The sequence below is a fragment of the Podarcis liolepis genome (assembly GCF_965112155.1).
Source record: "Podarcis liolepis genome assembly, chromosome: 3".
NCBI classification, from domain to species: Eukaryota; Metazoa; Chordata; class Lepidosauria; order Squamata; family Lacertidae; genus Podarcis; species Podarcis liolepis.
Window position 1 is genome coordinate 103,326,078 of NC_139557.1, and position 22,120 is coordinate 103,348,197.

At 41.3% G+C, this 22,120-nt stretch overlaps 1 protein-coding gene across 2 annotated transcripts in view; it reads left to right on the forward strand.

Annotated features, from left to right (window-relative positions):
- Window positions 1-22,120, forward strand: part of CAMKMT (calmodulin-lysine N-methyltransferase) — a 239,449-nt gene that overhangs the window by 181,587 nt on the left and 35,742 nt on the right. For both annotated transcript variants that reach the window (XM_083494760.1, XM_083494761.1), the window contains exons 4-7: window positions 7,128-7,188; window positions 12,893-12,947; window positions 14,053-14,116; window positions 19,666-19,726. In XM_083494760.1, coding sequence (XP_083350886.1) covers window positions 7,128-7,188; window positions 12,893-12,947; window positions 14,053-14,116; window positions 19,666-19,726 — 241 coding nt within the window. The remainder of the gene's footprint in view (window positions 1-7,127; window positions 7,189-12,892; window positions 12,948-14,052; window positions 14,117-19,665; window positions 19,727-22,120) is intronic.

Genomic DNA, 22,120 nt, shown 5'->3' on the forward strand with positions numbered 1-22,120 from the left:
GGCTTTTAGCGGCTTTTAGCAGCTTATCTGCTGATCGGCTCAGCTGATAAGCGGCTTAGCGGCTTAGAAAAGGGGGGGGGGAGGAAAAAAAACCAGCAGGAACTCGCAAGACATTGTCGTCTTGCGAAGCAAGCCTATAGGAGATTCGTTTTGCGAAGCACCTCCAAAACGGAAATCCCTTTTGTCTAGCGGGTTTTCCGTCTTGCGAGGCATTCGTCTTGCGGGGCACCACTGTACTTTAATAAAACTCTAAATATCATTTGAGTATGATACCACCTAGCTAGCAAAATATTTTGATTTCTCATCTTGCACACGTCTAGGGAACGCTTAGGCATTTATTTGTGTGTGTGTGGAGCTCAATGCAAAAATAGCCATTTGAGCAAAAAGTATTGTTTGTTGAAAGAAAAGCAAAATACTAGAGTTCTGATGAACCACAGCTGATGCTTTGTTGATTGTGGATGTGGGGATTTGAAGACCTGTCGCTCAAATTCTTTTCTAATGCTCTGGTCACTATAACAAACTGGTCCTCTCTTTGGAACCTGATACAGGATGGGAGTTCTGCTGAATATTTAACTCATTCTGCTATCCACTAAGCATGATACCTCACTAACTCAGGCTTATGGTTTGTGGATCCTTTTGTGCTTTCTTTGTTTTGTTGAAATACCTGGTGGCACTGTATGCTGCTTGAAATGCAACCCTTTTATAGTTGCTGTGTGGCAGCTAACAATGCAGCAGTGCTTTCCTGCTGTATTTCTATAAAATAGATAGATAGATAGATAGATAGATAGATAGATAGATAGATAGATAGATGATAGATAGATGATAGAATATTTCTAAAAAAAAACTTGTATGCTCTTAATTGACCAAGCTAGCTTTAATTTTAAAAATTTCTTAAAACCTATATATTTTGGTTCCTTTCACTATGTTCTAGCATCAGAGATGCCTGATGATGTAATATGGTTCTGAGTGATTTTTTTTTTTCATTTTACCCCTGCCTATTTGCTTTCCTCTGTGAACAGTATTCCTACTAGGAATAGGCTACCTACTTGAAAAAGAGAATAAGTCGAGAAAAAGCACCAATAGAAAATGAGAGACCTAAAAGGTGCACCCAAAATGAATTATTATTCCAACATGATTGCTTCTGACCCCTTCCAGTTCACAACTCTTCCTGAGGGCCAACTGGTTTAATCCATTCAGAATTGTAAGATTTCGAACATGTCACAATTCTCTGCACACTTACTTGTGAGTGAGCTCTATTTAACTCAATGAGGTTTATGAAGATATTGCTGTTACTTCACCTTCTGCTGGTGAAGGCCTTTGGGAGCTTTCCTGGCAGATCCACATTTAAACTACATGACCATTTATATGTTTAATTCCTTGGAGAATACAATCATGCATTATATGGTTTCTTTATCATGTTGCTTTAGTGCCAGATTTTCATCCAGCATCTAATTTTCTCTTATGTAGTTTTGACCTTAAAGGTGACAATTACTGTACTCACACAAAGGTTTTATAGTGCTCCTATTTATAACATTCGCGGGTGCAAATAATAGTGCAATCATTTAATGAGAGAATGAAACTAGAATATCAAACATACGGAGGAGAAGGGGAAATATACAGATTAAGTTGTGTAAAGCAGAAAGCTTGTCTAATGTGTAGAAAGGTATAAATAAGAATTGTAAGAATACAAAAGAAGGCTTTAATGTAAATGCCTAGTTAACTTGATACATGTAAAGCTGGAAGCCAATGTATAATCAGGGAAGAATTTACAGACTTTCAAGTGGAATAACCTTGAAATATGGATTGGCCTTAATTCAGAGAAAGTTAGTTCCACTTAAACCCCATTGAAATGAATTAGGCTTAATTTAAGAGCAAACTAGATATTATCTCAGTAAATATCTGGTTCCAACATAATGTTTGGCATATTGTTGGCCATTGTAAGAACAATACGCTAGACTAGATGGACCTTGGTTTCACCTGTTCCAAAAGGGCCCTTCTTTTGTTCTTATGCTTGCCAAAATAAAAGGGACACACAAGGAAAGATCAGCAGGTTAGAGCAGGCATAGGCAAACTCTGGCCCTCCAGATGTTTGGGACTACAATTCCCATCATCCCTGACTACTGGTCCTGTTAGCTAGGGATGATGGGAATTGTAGTCCCAAACATCTGGAGGGCCGGAGTTTGCCTATGCCTGGGTTAGAGGGAGAAGTGCTGTATTATGCAGGGACCTAAACTGTGCAGGAAGCCTCCATGAGTACAGGAGGCATCCTGCATCATGTTTGCCCTCCAACTTTTGTACAGTTGTAAACCCAGGTGGCGCTGTGGGTTAAACCACAGAGCCTAGGATTTGCCGATCAGAAGGTTGGCAGTTTGAATCCCCGCAATGGGGTGCGCTCCTGTTGCACGGTCCCTGCTCCTGCCAACCTAGCAGTTTGAAAGCATGTCAAAGTGCAAGTAGATAAATAGGTACCGCTCCAGTGGGAAGGTAAACAGTGTTTCCGTGTGCTGCTCGGGTTTGCCAGAAGGGGCTTAGTCATGCTGGCCACATGACCCGGAAGCTGTACGCTGGCTTCCTCGGCCAATAAAGCGAGATGAGCGCCGCAACCCCAGAGTTGGTCTCGGCTGGACCTAATGGTCAGGGGTCCCTTTACCTTAAACGTAGCAAAAGCGACATGCCAGAGGAATGTGACGTATCAGCATGTTGTCACTGTCCCTAACACGAATAAATGGAATTGAATAATAGGGCTTAGCTTAATTGATTTCAATGGAACTTAAGCACATTTTACACTCATTTGGATTGGGTCCAAAATGAAAACCCTTTGATTACATTTGCAAAGAGTTTAATTTCTCCTGTTGGTTTCAGTGGGCTGGATGGTTCCCAGGCTTTGTGATGAATGAGAAATACATACATCCAGGCAGCATTTTGATCTATAGCTATATTACATCTTTGCATATTATAAAATATAGGTCAGTACAAGGGAGTAGAAGTCAAAGTGCAAACTCCTCCACATGGCTTGTTAAGCTTATCCCTATTTTGAAAGCCATCAAAGAGGATTACCTACCTGTTCAAGCAAGAGAAGCTTTTCCTTTTACTAAAATTAACAAAGGTATTCTTGCTGCTAGCTTAATGCTTTAGTGGGTTGCGCTGTGTACTTCCATATTTGAGACCTCTGTTTGTGAGAGAGTGCTGGCTACTATTATTTTTGTTGTTTCTGCTACTGTCTGTGCCTGGAATTATTACTGGCATGTTACTTTGTAATACTAAAGGATTGCAGAAAGGTGCATTATGTGTAGCTAGTGGCTGATTGAGTTGTTGTGTGGATTCAGAGGAACCTGTTTACAATCTTTCCCATTGATGATATGACAGCTGCTACTACCAGGGAACAGAGTGCTAACTTTGTACTGCATTTGCGGCAGTCCCCCAATAAAAGGTAGAGTGACTTACCTGTCATTCAAAGACAAAGTTTAATTTTTCCAAATTGCAAGGTGAGAGAGAAATTCTAGAAGGTTGAGACGTGTTCTGCAATGGCTAGTATTTTGTGACATAACTGAGAACAGTTTGAGGTTTGGTTTTTTTAAAAAAGTTGGTTTTAATAAAGAAAGTTAGTTTGAGGAAGATTGCAGGTGATTCTAAATGAATTACATCTACTAGATATGAAAAATTGCTTTGGTGGATAATTTTTTTTAAAAAAACAACAACAACCCGGTTTGAAATACAAAGGATACAATCCACACAACAAATGTTCCCTTATGTTGATATGACCCTTTTCTCTGCCATTGCAGCCAGCCGCACCGGAACAAATTCTAGGCAGACATGGGAGATGGATACCACACAGTCCCAAAGCTGTGCAACTACCTGGGGGCAGGGGGGGGGGGCTGGAAGGTTTTTCAAGTTATTCTACCAGTGTGGCAGAACTTCTTAGCCTTGAGTGGGGCATTAGCACCATTGCTGCAATTGGGAAAGGGTAGAGTAGACTTTGCACCTTGAGCCTTTAATGGTTATGGGGTACAAAATAACCCTTTCACTCATTTCAGTATTGCAATATATATTATGAGAGGAAAACAATCTACAAATAGGCATCTTAATTTTTCATACACATACACCTCAGTCCAACTGAAAGTTCTCAATTATGGCGCAGTGGTGGGAAGCACAGGAACTGGTAACCTCAACTGAGTTTGCATCCAAAGAAAGGCAGAGCTCTGGAAAAGCAGTTCTTTACACAGTGGGCGAAGAGCAATATGGATGTAAAAAATAAATAAATTCCACTTTACACCATACTCTCTTTTGGCTGTGTGCTCACTTATAGTGAGCTCGGGAAGGTATCCTGTAGGTACTAGTATATGCCTACATATAAACAAACAAACACAGAGACAACTTGTTGTTCTGACTAGTTTGGGGAAGCAGTGGGATAACGCTTCCTCCAGAATGAGATCTAAGAATGCCCCCATCATCTTTGTTGGGTGGGGTTTGGCAGAAATAATCCTTACTCTTGAAAACTTTTCCCATGGGGGCAGGGGGCGGGAGACTTATGGAAGCTAGTTTCACTTCTCTGGGATTTCTACAAAGCATTACTATAATGTGACTCTGATCTAACATAGTGCAGTAGTGTGTATGGATTATCCCTTTCTGCTGGCTGGAGGCCATAGAGGATATAATTTAAATCCTAATGATACCATGGCTAATGAAGATTGCCCTTTAGCTAACAAACGCTCCAAGTTCGCACCATCCTCTGGATGCACAAGAATGAGCATCTCCTTGTGCTCGTTCATGCAAACAGAAAGATCCAGAGGGCTCCCGAGTTCAACCATTGGCTAATAATGAGGAAAAGCTCTTGTAATAGGAAGAACCTTTGCCTTTCTTTCCAAAGGTCAAGCCCATTGATGGTACTCTGACTACTATTTAAGATTCTTTTGATGTCAAGAATGCAGTAGGCAATGTGCAGAATACAGTGGTAGCAAAGTCCTGTAGACTACTGTTGTTGTTGTTGTTGTTGTTGTTGTTGTTGTTGTTGTTGTTGTCGTCATATTGTAGATGCAGAGAGCTGAGAACTATGTCCTGCATATGATTATCTAGTGTATGAGTCTCTGCCTGAGATGAGATTTCAACTATGCACCAACCATGTTCATAACTGTCATGCTATACCAACTCACACATACTTTCATTCTCATAATACCAAAACATAACATATTGATTGATCGGGTGAAAATAGGTATGCTTGTTATATTTGTACCTCTCCCTTTCTCCATGGAACCCTGAACTGTCATTTTAACCTGATGACAGGTAAGTTAGGTTAGTCTGAGAGAAAGTGACTTGGCTCCGTGGTACACTCCAGAACTTAGAGTGTGGAAACAAGCTGGGAAGTGGCTCAAAAACAAGTGGAAGAAAACTCTTGCGGAATGCAGTCGAATGTCGAGGGCGAGGCTCATCACGACTGACTGAACGCAGCAAGGGAGGCATGCTTTGCTGCCTCTAATGCATCCTTATGGTGCCATCCAACAGAGCTTTTTTGGGTGGTGCAGGGCCTCTTACAGTCTGGCCTGACGGATGCAGCAGAACCAATGGTAGCTCGCTGTGATTTGTTTGCAAAGCATTTTGAGGATAAAATCACTTGCATCCATCAGGATTTTGACTCCCCTGTTACAGCGAACAAATATCAAGAGGCGTCCAGAGCAATGTCTAGTTCTGTTGTTTTGGATGAGTTTCACTTAGTAAGGTTTGAGGTGTTTGGATCAGCCAAGGTGGATGCTTGCACTCTGTACCCTGGCCCCTCTTGACTGATAAAAGCTGGTGGGGAGGGGACAGCTGGCAGAGCCAGGAGATGATTAATGCCTCCTTACGAGAGGGTGTGGTCCCTGGCTGCCTGAAGGAGGCAGTGATAAAACCACTCTTCAGTAAACCCTCCCTGGATTCAGGCAATCTAAGTACGGACCAGTTGTCAATCTCCTCTTCCTGGGCAAGGTTCTTAAGCAGATGGTCAGATTTGGCACAGAAACTGCTTTGGGTGCCCTGTATGATTACCTTTGTTGTGAGAGAAATGTGGAGGCGAAATGTGTCCCTGTTAATTCTCCTTGACCTCTCAACGGCTTTCAGTATCAACTATGGTATCCTTCTGGAGTGGGCTGTCTGAGTTAGAGGCAGATTTAGGACAGCGCAACCTGTTCTGCCTAGGGGGCGCCGGAGGGCGTCAAAACTATGATGTGGTGAATTGAGCAGAACAGAAGGCGAGAGATGGGGGCTTCAGATTTTGCCCTCTCACAGAGTGCACTGAAATTTGAAAGACCAAAGTCTGCCCCTGTGGGTGGCACCACTTTGCAGTGGTTCTGGTCGTATTTGGACAGTCATTTCCAGAGGGTGATTCTTCGGCCCCATGGAGCCTTCAATTTGGGGTTCTGTGCAGCCTTCTATGCTGTTTAAAATGTACATGAATCTGCTGAGTGGGGTTATCCAGAGTTTTGGAGTACCTTGTTAGCAATATGCTGATGACGCACAGCTCTATTTCTCCTTTACATCTGCAGGTTTGGCAATGGATGTGCTGGACCATTTTCTTGCCTCAGTAATGGACTGGATGAGAGCCAGCCAACTGAAGCTCAATCCAGATAAGGCTGAGACGCTGTTGGGTGGTTCTCTAGACGGGTGGGGTTCTCTAGATGGGTTCTCTAGATGGGTGGGAGCTTACATGCTCTTGATACGGTTACCCTCCCTCTAAAGGAGTGGTTATGTATCTTGGGGGTACTCCTGGGTCCTTTGCTGTCATTTGAGGCTCAGATGGCCTCAGTGGCGCAGAGTGCCTTCCATAAACTTTGACTTGTGGCCCAGCTGCACACTGTACTGTTCCCAGTCTCCACTTAGGGCTGCTCTGACAAACAGAATTCAACATCAATAAAGGACATTCCTGTATGAAACAAGAATGGAACACAACACACTCATTCTGGAGAAATATGAGCACACATAGCTATTTTCTTGAACAGAACTCAAACAGCATATATTTCACTTTTTCCTGTTACTTCCTGGCCCATATTTAAAAGTGCAACAAAGGATCACTTTGGACAGATCTAAGTATAGGTTTTAAAAAATTAAGAGAGCCTTTTCTTTTAAAAGTGACCATTTCTCTCTCTCTCTCCCTCTAGGTATCTGGCCTTCTGAAGAGGTACTAGCTTACTACTGCCTGAAGTACCATGAAGTGTTCAGGTACAAAAGCAACCCATAAAAGAACCTTTCCAATCCATTAGTTTTATTATATTTGCATGGTAAAGATTGCTATGATTTAAGTCGTCAGATTCTGTTTTTAAAAGTTCAAGGTGAAAGCATGTTGCTCTTAACAAAGAATTTGGAGCTGCCGTTGGGTACTAATATTGCACAGCAAGCTTTCTGCTATATGTCAAAGACTTTTGATTTCCACTCAAGGCGTTTTATTTCACTTTGATTTTTGGGAAACAAAAGTGAGGCGTCAATCGATCAGCACTGATTGTGAAGGTCAGGGAAAAAACAAAAGGCATCTGTTACTGAGTTTACTCTTACTTCTGTTCTGAAAGTCAGTAAAGTATTGTCTGGGAAGGTATATCATAGTTTTAAAGCAGAGCTTTGGCACCAGAATATTTCTTGCACTCTCTGCATGCTTTTTACTATTGTTTTACTGTATATTTTTCATATTTCGGTACCAGAGGCTTACAAGGCTCCCCATCTAGACATGCTGGTACAGTACAGAACATGTAATAGATCAAGCTTCCTGGCCTTGCTGGGCTTAAGAAATGTGTACATGGTAGAATCCCAGAAAATTAGGGACATTTAAGATGTGACATAGGGTTAAGCAGAAGCAGGGCAATTCTTGCAGCCATCTCCCTGCCCTTTTATTCAGTTATTTTGAACGGAAGCTACAGAAGGCCACAAATATGCTCTTGCTTGGGAGAAATGTATCTGTATTTCTAAGTCAACATGGTCAATAGTATGCTAGAATGCATAGGGCTAAAAACAAACAAAAGCCAACTTTAATCTACCACTCCATTCACAGATGGCAAAAAATGGTGTGGGGAGGGGAGGTATTTATTTATTTATTTAGGGATGCAAATATATAGAACATTTGGGTGCTTGTCATAGGCCAGCTATGGGGATCTGGGGACCATCCATATGTTATTAGGTGGCAGCTCTCATCAGCCGCAGCATGGCCATTTGAGTATCACAGGGCCTCCACCCTTGCCGTGAAGACAGATTAGCCTCCTCCTCCTCCTCCTTCTCCTCCTCCTCCTCTAAAAAAGGTGGGGGATGTCTCCATCATTCTCCAATAATGGCACTATATTTGATCATTCATTGAGATGGGGGTGCCAGCTGGCAGCCGACCAAAGGAGTTCTATTCCTGCCACAACTGGCGATGCTAAAATGAAGGTTATTTTAAGAAAAACCGCTGCACCTCTGCCTCTGGTAAACCTCCCAACCTTTCCAAAATTTTCACGCACCATGGTGATGCCGGGCTTGCACCCCTGAAAGGCCACTTTGTTGCTGCTAATGTAGCAAAAACAATGCAGGAGGCAGCAGTTATGAGTTACTGGTCCCTGCAGCCACAGCAGGCGCTATGATTCTCCAGCTGTTTCACTTCACCTCCAGTGGTGTACTCCATTTTCTTTCAAGACAGACAGATGCCAACAAGATGTGGGTTGGTGTATGTCTTTGCACATATTGAACTATGAGTGTTCACTTCTGCTACATGTGCTATATGAGCTGGGTAGGGGACATAGACCTATTTCCTACCTAGTACAGATGTTCATATGGAAATGAAAAACTGACTGCCTATTTTATAGGCCTATACTGTATATAAATTTTGAACATCAAAAATAGATCTGGAATCAACAGCATAGAGCTAATTTCATAAAACTGATTGCCATCCATACATTAAATGCCCATGGTTAAATTTTCACCTTTTTTTCAGAGGGACAACTCTTGCGACAAAAATAGTCAAAGGATCTTATGGCACCCTTGACACTAACACATTTAATATGGCATAAATATTTGTGGACTCATGCCCTTTTGTCAGGGTGTCTGTGGAAACTTAGTGTAATATATTTGTCACAACTCTTTTTAACTGTTGTTGCTGTTGTTGTATTTGTGTATTCACTTGTGTATTTTTGTTCACTATACTTAAGTCTTCTGCATAATTGCAGACACCACATTGGATTGTAAGTATGGATGCTGCCCTTCCTTCTGTAATTAAGACCACAAGATATTTTTCTGGCTCTTCTTCATGATCTCTGTGGACACATACAATTGAGTTCTGAATCTGTATATCTGGTACCTCCTAGAGCTCTGTTTTGTAACTTCCACAGCAGTCTTTAGGAAACTAGCTTTGGTCTGGAGGATTGTTCTGGACTTTTTGATGACTGAACACTCCTTAGATTATATATGCTAGGTGACATTAAGGCAGCAATTTCAGCAGATGATCTGTGACATTATTTATTTATTTATTTATTTATTTATTTATTTATTCATTTATTCATTTATTCAGTAAAACTATTTAAAATCCTACCTTTAAGAACTTAAGAAGAACCCAATGGATCAATCCAGTGGCATAATGTTTTCACAGTGGCCAACTAGATGCCTATGGAAAGCACGCAAGTAGGGCCAAGCACAGCAGCTCTCCCCGATCCTGCGGTTTCCAGTGGGTGGTATTCTGAAGCATACTGCCCCTGACAGTTGAACACCCTTAACCTATATAGATTTAAGAGCAGGGTAGGCCAGGTGGGGAAAGGCCTGAAAAGCAGGGAGCAGGTCTTTCAGGACTCACAGCCAAGATGATCCCAGCTAGTATTGCTGCAGCAAGTTCACACGGTCAACTCCCAATATGCTCACTATCCCCATCAAGGTACTATATTTCATACATTAGTAGACAAACCCCAAGCTGCATCTAGGAATCCCATTCAGTCTGCCAACCCCCCTTGCTACAACACCAGTGGATTTGTCATACTGGGGCCTGACACAATTCTGAAAACCTTGTCCTCTGACAAAGACCCAGACCGCCCTGAGCCTGGAGACTCTATCCCATTTCAGCACTGATCTGGAAGACCTTGGTATCCAGGGAGAGACCTCACCAGGCCTGCCAGGAAGGGCCCTTGGAGTGGGCCCTCTGATTCACCTGCAGCAGAAGACCTGCCACCCCCCCCCCACACACACACAAAGGGGAAGGTCAACTTTTCTCCCAGTCTCAGAGAACATAGTTGTCAGAAATTCCGGACTCAGCAAAAGAGCACATGCCTGAAAGCCCAAGGGAACAACTTGAGATTAAGGGACTCCTTGGGATGTGTGCAGCTGGTCCTGGATGGAGTCTGAGGGACCAGACTATATAAGCCCTCAGTTGAGGTCTGCTAGCTGATGGACCACCACATGTCTTTCCCCTTCCAGGCCAGCCTTTCTCAACCAAGGGTCCAGACATGGTGTTGGACTCCAATTCCCACCATTCCTAGCCATCCTGGCCAGGGTCAGGCATGATGGGAGCTGTAGTCCAGCAACATCTAAGAACCCAAGGATGAGAATGGGTGTCGGAGACTCTTGCAACCTGTGCTACCTTCTTTGCCCTACCTCTTGACTGCCTTCCCATATTGCTGACCTCAGGATGTCTACTCAATTACTCTGTCCTCTGGACTGTGTTTGATTCTGGCTTGCTTTATTCTGCTTGATTACAACTCCTCCTCAACTCTGTTTTCTGGACTGTTGTGATTCAGTTCTCAGCCAGAGGTTGACCTTGTGTGGAACTGTAACTCTCCAATGGTTTGACTTTACCTCCCAATGGCGCAGTCTTCCATTGTCTCTCAAGACAAACGGATGCCAGCAACAACAACAACAGTATAAGTGTAAATTTTCCATAGGCACACTTCTACAATGTCCTTTCCATGCAAAACAAAACAAAACCCAAATGAGCATTATACCAAATATCTTGGGTTTCTTGTCCCCCGCACCCCACCAGCCTCCAGTAGCTTCCTATGCGCAGTTTCAAGTGCTTGTGTTGAAGCATGGGTGATATTCAACTAGTCTTATTGAAATTATTAGACCTAACTTACTCATGTTCATTAATTTCAGTGGGTCTACTCTGAGTAAAATTTAATTGAATCCCATATCTTTCAGACACCTCCTTTATGTTTGAAATGAATAAACAAACCTTATCAAAACTTACAAAACATTGCTCCCATACTGATGTGTATCTCTGTTGTTGTTGTTTGAATTTATATACCACTCTATACCCAGAGGTCTCAGGACAGTTCACAGAACAAAATCAAAATATAAAACAAAACATATAATTGAAATAAAAACAACAACCCAATAACCCTCCTCCCCAAAACTCCACATTTTAAAAGGGCATAGGATGTCAATCAAATGAACTGAAGGCCTGGTTAAAAAGGAATGATTTTGCCTGGCACCTAAAAGTGTACAATGAAGGTGCCAGGTGAACTTCCCTGGGGAGAGCATTCTGCAGACAGAGAGCCACTGCAGATAAGGCCCGTTCTCGTGTTGCCACCCTCCAGACCTCTCAAGGAGGAGACACACATAGAGGGGCCTCAGGAGATGATCTTAGGGTCCGGGTAGGTTCATATGGAAAGAGGCGGTCCTTGAGGTATTATGGTCCTGAGCCATTTAAGGCTTTATAAAACCAGCATTTTGAACTGCACCCAGAAACTAATTGGTAGCAACTGCAGTCGGACCAGGATCAGTGTCTACAAGGAAAAGTCAGCCTGTGTTCTTACTGGTTGCTCCTTAGTTATCTCTTCCATGAGGAGGCTCACCAAAAGCTTAGCCCTAAACACTTTTCGGAGTGATCTAACTACTTTATTTATTTAGGAATTTTATGAAAATATTTTTATTATTTTTGTTTGTGTGGTTTCCATTCTAGTATATTTTATGCTATACAATATAACTCGTAACCTGTCTTGAATTATTTTTATCCACCAAGAGTTTTAAACATCCCAGCAAATGTCTATCATGAAATGGTATTTTCTTGCATAAATGCACTCTAGGTTGTGGTTGCCAATGAACTTTGAAATAAATTAATAAAAATGTGCACATCAGATACTTAGCATTCTCATTTGTCATCTTTAAGGAAACAACTGATGTTGCACAAACTTTTTGATTTTTACTCTATGGGCACCAGTCAAAGCTTACTTACTTTTGAACAATCCCAGAGATATCAATGGGACTTTCTTAAAAGCAAATTTACTTGGCACAAAGCAGTTGTGCTAAGAGGGTGTTTTTAAAAAACAAAAAAACAACTAGGATCTTTTGTAGGCCAGTTGTAATTAAAGTGCTAATTATGAGCTAAAATTTCCACCTGTGCATAGCAAAGAAAGAAAGAAACACACACACACACACACACACACACAGCTGAGGTGTGTACTTTATTTTAAATGTCAGAGTTTCTGTTACAAATTTCAACTATTTCATTCCATAGTTCTCCAGAGGGTGGGAGCAAGAGTGAGCAAGAGAAATTATATTAATTCTTTCATTTACTTGTCTAACTGTTTTTGAACGAATGAATGTGAATTAACAGTGTTATCCTTTCCTAACAATTATCTTTCGTTACTCTAGCTAGTTTAGTTCTAAAAGACAGTGCCATTGACAAGGAATGGTTGGGGGGGAGGGAGAGAACCTTCTCGGATTTTTTTTCAGCTCAGCGGTGGTAATGTTGCACTGAGCACTAATGAGGGAACCCCCACTGGTTTGCCTGCTTTGTGACTTTTCTATTTCATAATTATTTTTAAAACGCAAAACGACATGAGGTAGCCCGGTCATGCCTCTGCTACTTCCTGGTACCTCCGCGCCGCACTACAGATAGCAATTTGTTCTTGTAACATATATGTCTCTCTCGCCATTTTCATCTAATTTGTATGGGTTCTACCATTTCTTTTCTCTCTTTCAGGGGCCTTGCTGTGTGTGAGCTAGGGGGTGGCATGACATGCTTGGCTGGGCTTATGGTAGGTCTTTTCTCAATTCCAATCCTATTCAGAGGGAGGAACAAAGGGGAAAAAATGTTCCAGTGCCTCCAACTGCTGGGTCAGAGAACTGTCAACAGAATCAGCTGCGGTCAAGCTGCAGAGTCTTGAGAGACCTTCTAGATTGACTTGCTTTCGTATCATATTGATTTTATGGTTGCCTCGATGAGCAGAAACATTTTACCTCAGTGTAGTCAATATCTCTTGTTGTGACATTCCAGGCCACGTACGGTCTGTCTTTCATTGCCATAGCTGAAGCTTCCCCCCTCCTCAGATTATAGTCCCCCCCCCCATTTGCTAAGATACAGGAATAGCCTGGCGAATCACAGTTGGAGCACCATGATATAGCTGCTAATGTTTTGCCTGCATTATTACACCAACAAACATGATCCAGAGCTCTCGGTAATTAGATTCTTTTGAATTAGATTGGCCATTCAGGAGCGTCATTCACCATTCTCTGGGTTCTGAGTCATGTATTCAGGAGATATTATGTAGCAGTGCAGTGCATTAGACAAGTTTTTATGTCTCTACAAATAAAAGCATATTGTTACACTGATTGGCATTTGACAAACCTGTCGTTCTTACACAATGTGTCGAGGTTACAGCCCAATGTGCGAGCATGTCAAAGCTCACAAAAAAATTACCCTTACAAAGCCATCTGCCTGCAATGCAAAGTTATATGAAGGGCATCAGGCAGTCAGACAGAAGCAAGCTGAAAGGCAGAGTGACAGCCTCGTATGATGGCTCTGCTAGATAAACAGAAGCCCGCAAATGAAAGCCTCTCAGAATACCATCATCCGCTGTCACAATGCAATTACGGAACAGAATGATAGCAAGATAGAGGCTCCCGCAAATGGAATGATAAAAGTATTGACTGATTTGATTGAATGATTAAAATAATGCAGACATAAAATGAAAAAAGATTGAAGACTGTTACAGAGAAATAGGTGAGGAAGCATGATACTGAAGGCTTGTCACTCCTGTCTTCACTTCCACACAGACAAGCATATTTGCTCATTGTTTGCTATGCCTCTCTCTCTCTCTCTCTCTCTCTCTCTCTCTCTCTTCCCCCACCCCCACCTTCCAGGTTGCTATTTCTGCAGATGTCAAAGAAGTTCTGTTAACTGATGGAAATGAAAAGGCCATCAAAAGTATCCTTATTCAGATAGAAAACTGGTCTGTTGGACTCGTTCCTTTTTCACTACCTGAGCAACAATTGATATAAAAGGACAGCAAGGGGTCCATATAATAATATATGCATACGTACACATACCCACTGTAAGTAATTAAAAATATATAATGTTATTAAATAGATTTACAGTGTTCCCGGGGGGGGGATTCACACTCCCTTTTACATTAAAAAAAGTGTGCTTGTTCTGAAAGAAAGAATCAAGAAACATGATAAATACTGATCCCATGTTATGTAAGTATTCAAATCAGTTCTGTTTAAAGTTATACAACAACAGACCTTACAATTCCAGTTTTACGGATTTTCCAGTTGCCAGTCTACTTCACATTGGTTTTGCTTCAAGATATTGACATTTTATATTGAATAAATATATATGTTACATATGTATTTACCCAGAGTGATATCCAAAATTAGTCATACTCATAGTAGACTCAATTATTTCAGTGGGTCTTCTCTGAGTATCACTTAGTTGGATATTATCCTAGCTTCTACTTTTTGTTTCTGTTTAGAGCATTTACACATAATAGTACATGTACTATTATGTACTATTATTAATAGTACACTCATAGTAACCTTTCCCTAACTTCATGCAAGATGCATCTCCACTCAGTTCATTACCAATCGCCCAGTATTTCTCTTAAAACAAGGTTTTTAAATACCACTTTTCATTCTTGTATTGGAATACATTTTATTAAATCTAATTAGTACATATGCAGGTAAACAAATTTGCACTTTAATATGACTGCAAATTATTCCCTCTCAGTTAACTAAGTGTCTACAATAGCATACAAGCTAAGTCCCATAGTGAATATTAATGACTGTTAGAAATTGATAGGGGAACGCAGAAGGTATCTGTTTGCTTTGGTTCTTGACAATAATGACATTTGCATGTTAGGGGTCTTCATTTAGTGGCGGAATACTGGCATGTCAAAGTTATGGAGAAATCTCTTTGTTAGTATTCACAAGATAGGTCCTTTTCCCCTCTATTTTATTTTATTCTGTTGTGAGGTTGTTGTTTTTTGAGGGAAACAATGTGTGCTTACAGTATGCGTACAATGGTAATGCAAGGATATCGACAATCAGACTTCAAGAACACTGTGCCCTCTTTGGGGGACCTCAATACAGCGATATCTGTGTCAAATTCTTGAAGAATTCAAAGATGAAGGCAGTCCTAGGCACTTATCCCATCTTTTAAGAATGTGACACACAGATGCTTTAAAATGGGGTTGGGGTGAAAGGGGAAGGGGATATTTTCCCTCTTATAATATTAAGCCAGGAAAATGTTGTTGTTGTTTTTTCTACCTAGAATCTACAGTTTTGCAGTGTGCCATATAGTTATGCATTATACTGTTGCTTTCTCTAGTACCTCTGTAAAAGATGTACATGAGGAAAACATTTTTAAGAATCAGTAGAGTTGAATCAGGATATATTATAACCAACTGAACTTATTTAACCTGGCTGATATTTTGCTTGCACTTTTAGATTTTTAGAATCACAAATTAAGCACCAGACAGCTTTAACAGTATCTCGCAGGTCTCTATTATAAAGTTTTCTTGCAGCGTCAAAATCCTTTGTGTCATCCAATGATCTATTATGCGAATAGAACTTTTTTAAAAAAACCAATTTTTAGGAGTTTTGGATTTTGCAAAGCAAATCTGCCATGACAATCTGGTTGTTTTCTGTTTCTCTATATGGTCAAAATATACTGCTTTGAAACAATCAATTATCAAATATACTTTAGATTAAACACTACCCATATCAACCCACTGAATTGCAGCTGAGGACAGAACATAAACAAAAATATTACTGACCTCATACTTGCATGGAAATAAAAAAAAAATCAGTTGAATTTATTAAATGTTTTAGTATTAACTTGCAGAGCTGTTAAAATGCACAATAACTTTCAGTGCCATTGTCAGGATGCTTGAATAAAGATTTGTACTCAACTAGAAACTTCCCTAAGGAAATATGTTTCAAAAATTGTCGATTCTGTGATGGGGGGTTACAAAGTGCCTTGTTTTGTTCTCTGTTGTTGAGCTATTAAATTAAAATACCCTTCTTGTTTAAAATTAGAGTTTACCTTTGTCCTTTAAATTTCTTTAAAACTTATAAATTATATGCCACTTACTATATATATATATATATATATATATATATATAGTCAAAATGGTGTCAACCCAGGAAGAGAGAAAATCACAGTCAGAAGCCGGGAAATCACTAAGCAAGCCTGCTAATTATTCTTAATGGGCAAGATGAACACATTAAGAAACAAATGAATACATCAGCGAAATGTAATTGAAAATCGACCTGGCAATAGTGCTTTGCATCTGAGCATTCACTTTTATATTATCATCATTGTTATACTTATTATTGTTGCTATTATTAGCATTATTCATAGAGGATATCTAGGGGTCCTGCTTTTGTGTAGTTTTGAATTTGTTGGTGGTGGTGGGATTTGATTTACCTTTTTACTCCCCCCCCCCCCAAAAAACCCCACTGAGTGTATTGTGTCCCATCAGTCTTTGATGGGTTTATTGTCAATTCATTTGTGAGAGTAATAATTTCATTTACTACAGGGATGTCAAAGCATGTGCTCTCTTAATAGAAAATCAATATATATCAGGTATAAGGAACACAGAAGCCGGCTTTCATATTAACTATTCCAGTTTTTAAGCAATCTCTTTCCCTATTGTATAACATTTAGGGGTACTTTTAACAATAAAACTCCAGTATGTTGTAGTGCGCCATGCAAACATGAATGTATTCTTTTTAAAACTCTGCCACTGCTCATATAGCACCATATTATGGTATAAGAAGCTATAATGTATAGCTGCACTTCCTAAGCTGCACTGAAATTAAATAACACTTGTTAGTAATTGCATTGCATAGTAACACTACTGTTTTATTAATGTATTATTTTGTCTTAAAATTAATGAAGTAATGATCTGACATTCATGCCTTGCTCCAGTCTACAAATTTCTTAGCCAGATCTCATTCTGAAAGGTATGTGGTATATTTAAACTATTTGCACTAATGTAAATACAGCTGAGAACTTACACATTCACTGATGGAGACTTTCAAGGAGGAAAAATGGTTTGGGGAGCTGCTTAAAAGTGATCTTTATTTTAGCTCTTTGTTTATCATGTACTTATGAATTGAAATATGGTATCTAGAAATGTGAGACAAGCTCAGAGTATATTACAATATCCACAATGCAAACCCCCCCACAAAAACCAGTAATATTATAATATAGCTATATTGTGTATGGCTCTCTAAATAATCTTAGAAAATCTAGGTTTTAAAGAGAAGCTTGAGAATGGATTCTGGAAAATAAAGGTTTATGCACTACGTTAAATATGTTGTTTATGATTCTGCATCCAGCTATAAACATATTCTATGTAGAAGTTATTTTGATTTCAGTAACAAATGTTTGTGCATGTGTGTAGGATGTAGTTGGATGCAGGTCTGAACCCTTCATGATTACACAACTAAAACAAAATTATTGAAGGCATTTTTTTTAAAAAAGTATACAATATTTTATTAGCGTATTTGCTTAATTAACCAAATAATACATAATTCTTTATGATATTAGTCGTGCCCTTTCTTTACTCTGTGATTCGGATCACGGTGTTACACAGAACACCATGGAAACATGTTTAAAAAAAATAATCCAAAACCCAGAGGGCTTTTTTTAATGTATTTTTCACAGCAACAACATTATCTCTACTGTTTTGTTACACACACACACACACACACACACACACACACACACACACACGTCTGTTATGTTCATAAACTTCATTATTATGGCTTTCTGAGCCTCTGTTACTCTCAACGGTGATGCATTAGAGAAATGTGTTTTTCTTTGCAAACGCCGCTAATGTGATTTGCAAGCTGCTCCTGCGGCAACTATATCCATGCCAGTGCTACAAACACCACTATGCTGGGATTCCCCACAAGTCTATGTGTGTCATAATAGCATTGCGATTTGTATTTCGCACATAAATCGGTGAGAATGGGAATGGGGACAACTCACCTAGGACAACTCCCCTAACAATATAACCTCTATGTCAGCGCAAGTCTACCTGCTAAATATAAAGCAGCCTGTTGACCTCACATTATCACTGGTCAACGACATAGCAGGATTGAATTGCTGCTCTTGCCTCATACCAAACGCTGCTGTAGCTACTTCAGGGTAAGCCATTTCGCATGTCCATGGTTTTTAAGGCTGGTGTTGCAGGCAATTCAAAGCATGTATGTCTGGAAGGATGCTCTCCTGGTTTTGAGGCTAGGCAGTAATCTAAGTGGGGTTTCTTGAAAGCCATGGGACTGATTTCCAAGCAAATGGGAGAAGGATGGAGGTGCTGTCTTTCTTCAGGAGGAAGAGTAGAATAAATATTTAATAAACAACAATAACAGGCAACTTCCAATAATTTCTCAGTTCACTGGTTCCAATGAGGTGTGTTGATAGTGTTGATAGTTTGCCAGGAATGATGGTGAGAAAGAAGGGCTAACAGACTGATGTATACCCCAGGGTGATATGACTTTGGGGTGATTTCTTCTGTAATCCAGAGTACATGTGTTTAAGGGCAAGTTCAGGGGTTATCAGCCTGGTCCCTACCGCCCACTAGTGGGCATTTCAGGATTCTAGGTGGGCGGTGGGGGGTTCTACGGCACAAGTTGAATCCTCCTTCCATCAAGCACTGGTGGGCGGTAAGGAAATTTTACCATCAAGAAAGATGCATTAGTGGGCAGTCGGTATAAAAAGGCTGACTACCCCTGGGCAAGTTTAACTGGCATAAAGTGACTTTCATGTATATCTGTTTAAAAGTTAGGGTTCCTTCAGCTACCTCTTACATTTGATAGCTAATTATGACAAATTCTATCCATTTTACTTTCCATCAGGGACCAAAGTATCCCTGGTGGGATGTGTAAACACTTCAGCAAGCTTGTGATGGGGGTGGGAGGTACTGCATGCTCTGAGCCTGGCCTCTGCCAGGGAGGGCAGGATACAAATAAATTATTATTATTATTATTATTATTATTATTATTATTATTATTATTATTATCTAAAGGTGCACTTAAGGATGGATGTCTGTCAGTGCTGTTCATCTCAATGGGGTGCACATTCTGATGTGTATTCCCAACCACAACTAGTCATTGTGTGTTAGCCCATCACTACCATGAACATCTGGAATGTGATGCCTTCCAGATGTTGTTGAACCACAACTCCCATCAGCCTGGACCATTGGCCATGCTGGCTGGGACTGATGGAGTTGGAGTCCGACAACATCTGAAGGTCATCACATTGACTTACCCCCCATCTGAGCATGATGCAAATGAGCTGCGCTGGTCCCCATATTGATTAACTGAGATTAAGTGGCAGCTCTTGTGCATGTGTGCTCATAATATATAATACTGACTATGGTTGCAGAAATATTTGCCATGAAAAATGAGTAGCTTTTGATCCATCAGTTTTATTTTATGGATGATTCTTAACCAGTGTTATAGATGTAAGTGATATAATCAGAAGAAATCAAGAGAAGTTCAGAGCCCAAGCAGTCTCAAGCTGGTAAGACACTTCTTATGTTTCTTTTACATTGTTTCTGTATGAATTTTTACCCATGCTAAATGAAAGTAGGATGAGGATGAAGTGCTGGCTCGTTTTCAGACTTGTGCTTGGCTCTCACTTGGAATCAATTTTGTCAGACAAAAATTATATACCAGTCCAGCATGTGTTGACTGAACACTTAGCTTTTTATGTTAATCCAAACTGCTTTTTTTCAAAATTCTGAAACATATATTGCTTTGCATGCACAAGAAAAAGTAACTTGTGCTACACATCATCTACCTTTAGCTACATGGCCACAGTGGTGTAGTGGTCAATTTTGATTCCAGGAGGCCATCATGACATCCCACATAAACATACCCCAAAGGAGAGTCCCCAATTAGAGGCAGCTATGTTGACCCATTATTACACATAGGTAAACACAGAAGTATCACACCAACAAGCAGCAGTACACAGCGTAAAATCTGATTTATTAGACTCAGCATGACTGCGATCCTGTGCATTGTCTTCTGGGATGAAGGTCCCTTGAACTCAGTGGTGCTTACTTCTGACGGCATATAGAGTCAGTTTGTAAGACACATAGAGCTTTGCGTGGCGAGTTCCCGCCCCCCACCAAGGATAAATAAAGACACCAGACACCAGAATTTAAGGTTATATGGGCGAATTAGGCCACAACTTTATTGAATTCAGGAATGAGAGGCATTGGCTTAGGCATTGGTCCTATCGACTATCCGGCTCCAGCCCATTTGCTGGAGACACGAGAAGGGTTAACATCATAGTGGGGGAGTCTCCTGCTGAGGCACGTCAACTAGGAGCTCCCCCGGGTCACCGCTCGGGGGCGTGCCTTTGGCCCACACCTCCATAGGCTTCGGACAGGGCCACGCTCCCCGGAGTCCTTTACCGGACCACCCTTTGTTCTCTGTGGGGAGGTGATGGCGCTCCCCCCCACATCCTCTTAACCCCTTCTTACCAATGCCTAACTGCCAATGCCAAGGAGTTGTGACGAGTTGCTACGAGGTAGGCGAAAAACCAAATGGCTGCAAATTGCCAATTGGGAAAAATTCCTACCATGCCCCTTGCGGTGACAGACCGAAGTCCATAGCAAAGTCAGAAACCTACCTAAAGGGAGGAAGGGTGAGAAAACGTGGGGGCTAGCCGGCAAAAGAGGGCGAGCCCCGGCCGCGCCGGCCCTAAATAGGCAGGCCACGCCTCCCCAGCCACCCAATTGGCTGGCTGGGTGGACGACGCAGCCGGGATTCCCCTGCTCTCGCGGGGGCTGAAACCAGCCCCCGGTCACGTGGGGTGGGCGTGAAGCCCGCAACCCCACCTCCTGGGCCAGGTCTGGAAGTGGCTTTAACAAAGGATCTTCAACCAGCTGAAGTGCAACCCTTGGCTTTTCATTAGAAATGCAAGCAAGCCTGCAAATAAGGGTTGCCATTTTAATTGCTAACATTAAGTAGGGACCCCTTCAAGGAAAAGAGAAGAAGGGAGGGCCAGAGGTCACTGGTAGAACATCTTCTCTGCATGCAGAAGGTCCCACTTTCAATCCTTGACATCTCTGGCTGAGAAGGACTCACGTCTATAATCCTGGGGACCTGCTGCCAGTTTGTGAAGACGATACTGAGCTAAATGAACTGATGGAAGGATCTGACTCAGCTTCCTATGTTCCTGTGGAGTATTCCCTCATTCTCTGATTTCCTCTATGCTAATCTGTCACAAAAACTTGAAAACCTCAATAATACCTCATTTGCTTTGCCTCAGCATCATCACTTCTGCTGTGAAAGATGTCCTACACTGGATTCCCCCTCTGCTACTACAATAAAATAACTACTACAACTACAACTAATAATAATAATAAATACTTCACTGATGGCCATAATCAAACTCAGCAGTATCCCTGCTGAAGGATGTGTGAAGAGCGTGAAGAAGCGTTCACTAAAATATGTACCGTATGTAGCAGACACTACTAAGTGATTCAGGGTGGCGCTGTGGGTTAAACCACAGAGCCTAGGACTTGCCAATCACAAGGTTGGCGGTTCGAATCCCCACGACGGGGTGAGCTCCCGTTGCTCTGTCCCTGCTCCTGCCAACCTAGCAGTTCGAAAGCACCTCAAAGTGCAAGTAGAAAATAGGTACCGCTCCGGCGGGAAGGTAAACGCCGTTTCCGTGTGCTGCTCTGGTTCACCAGAAGCGGCTTAGTCATGCTGGCCACATGACCCAGAAGCTGTACGCCGGCTCCCTCGGCCAGTAAAGCGAGATGAGCGCTGCAATCCCAGAGTTGGCCACGACTGGACCAGGGGTCCCTTTACCTTTACCTTTACCTTTACCTTTACCTTTACTAGGTGATTCACCACAAACTAGACATGTTTATTTTTCCTCAGGGGCTGTTACAGCTAG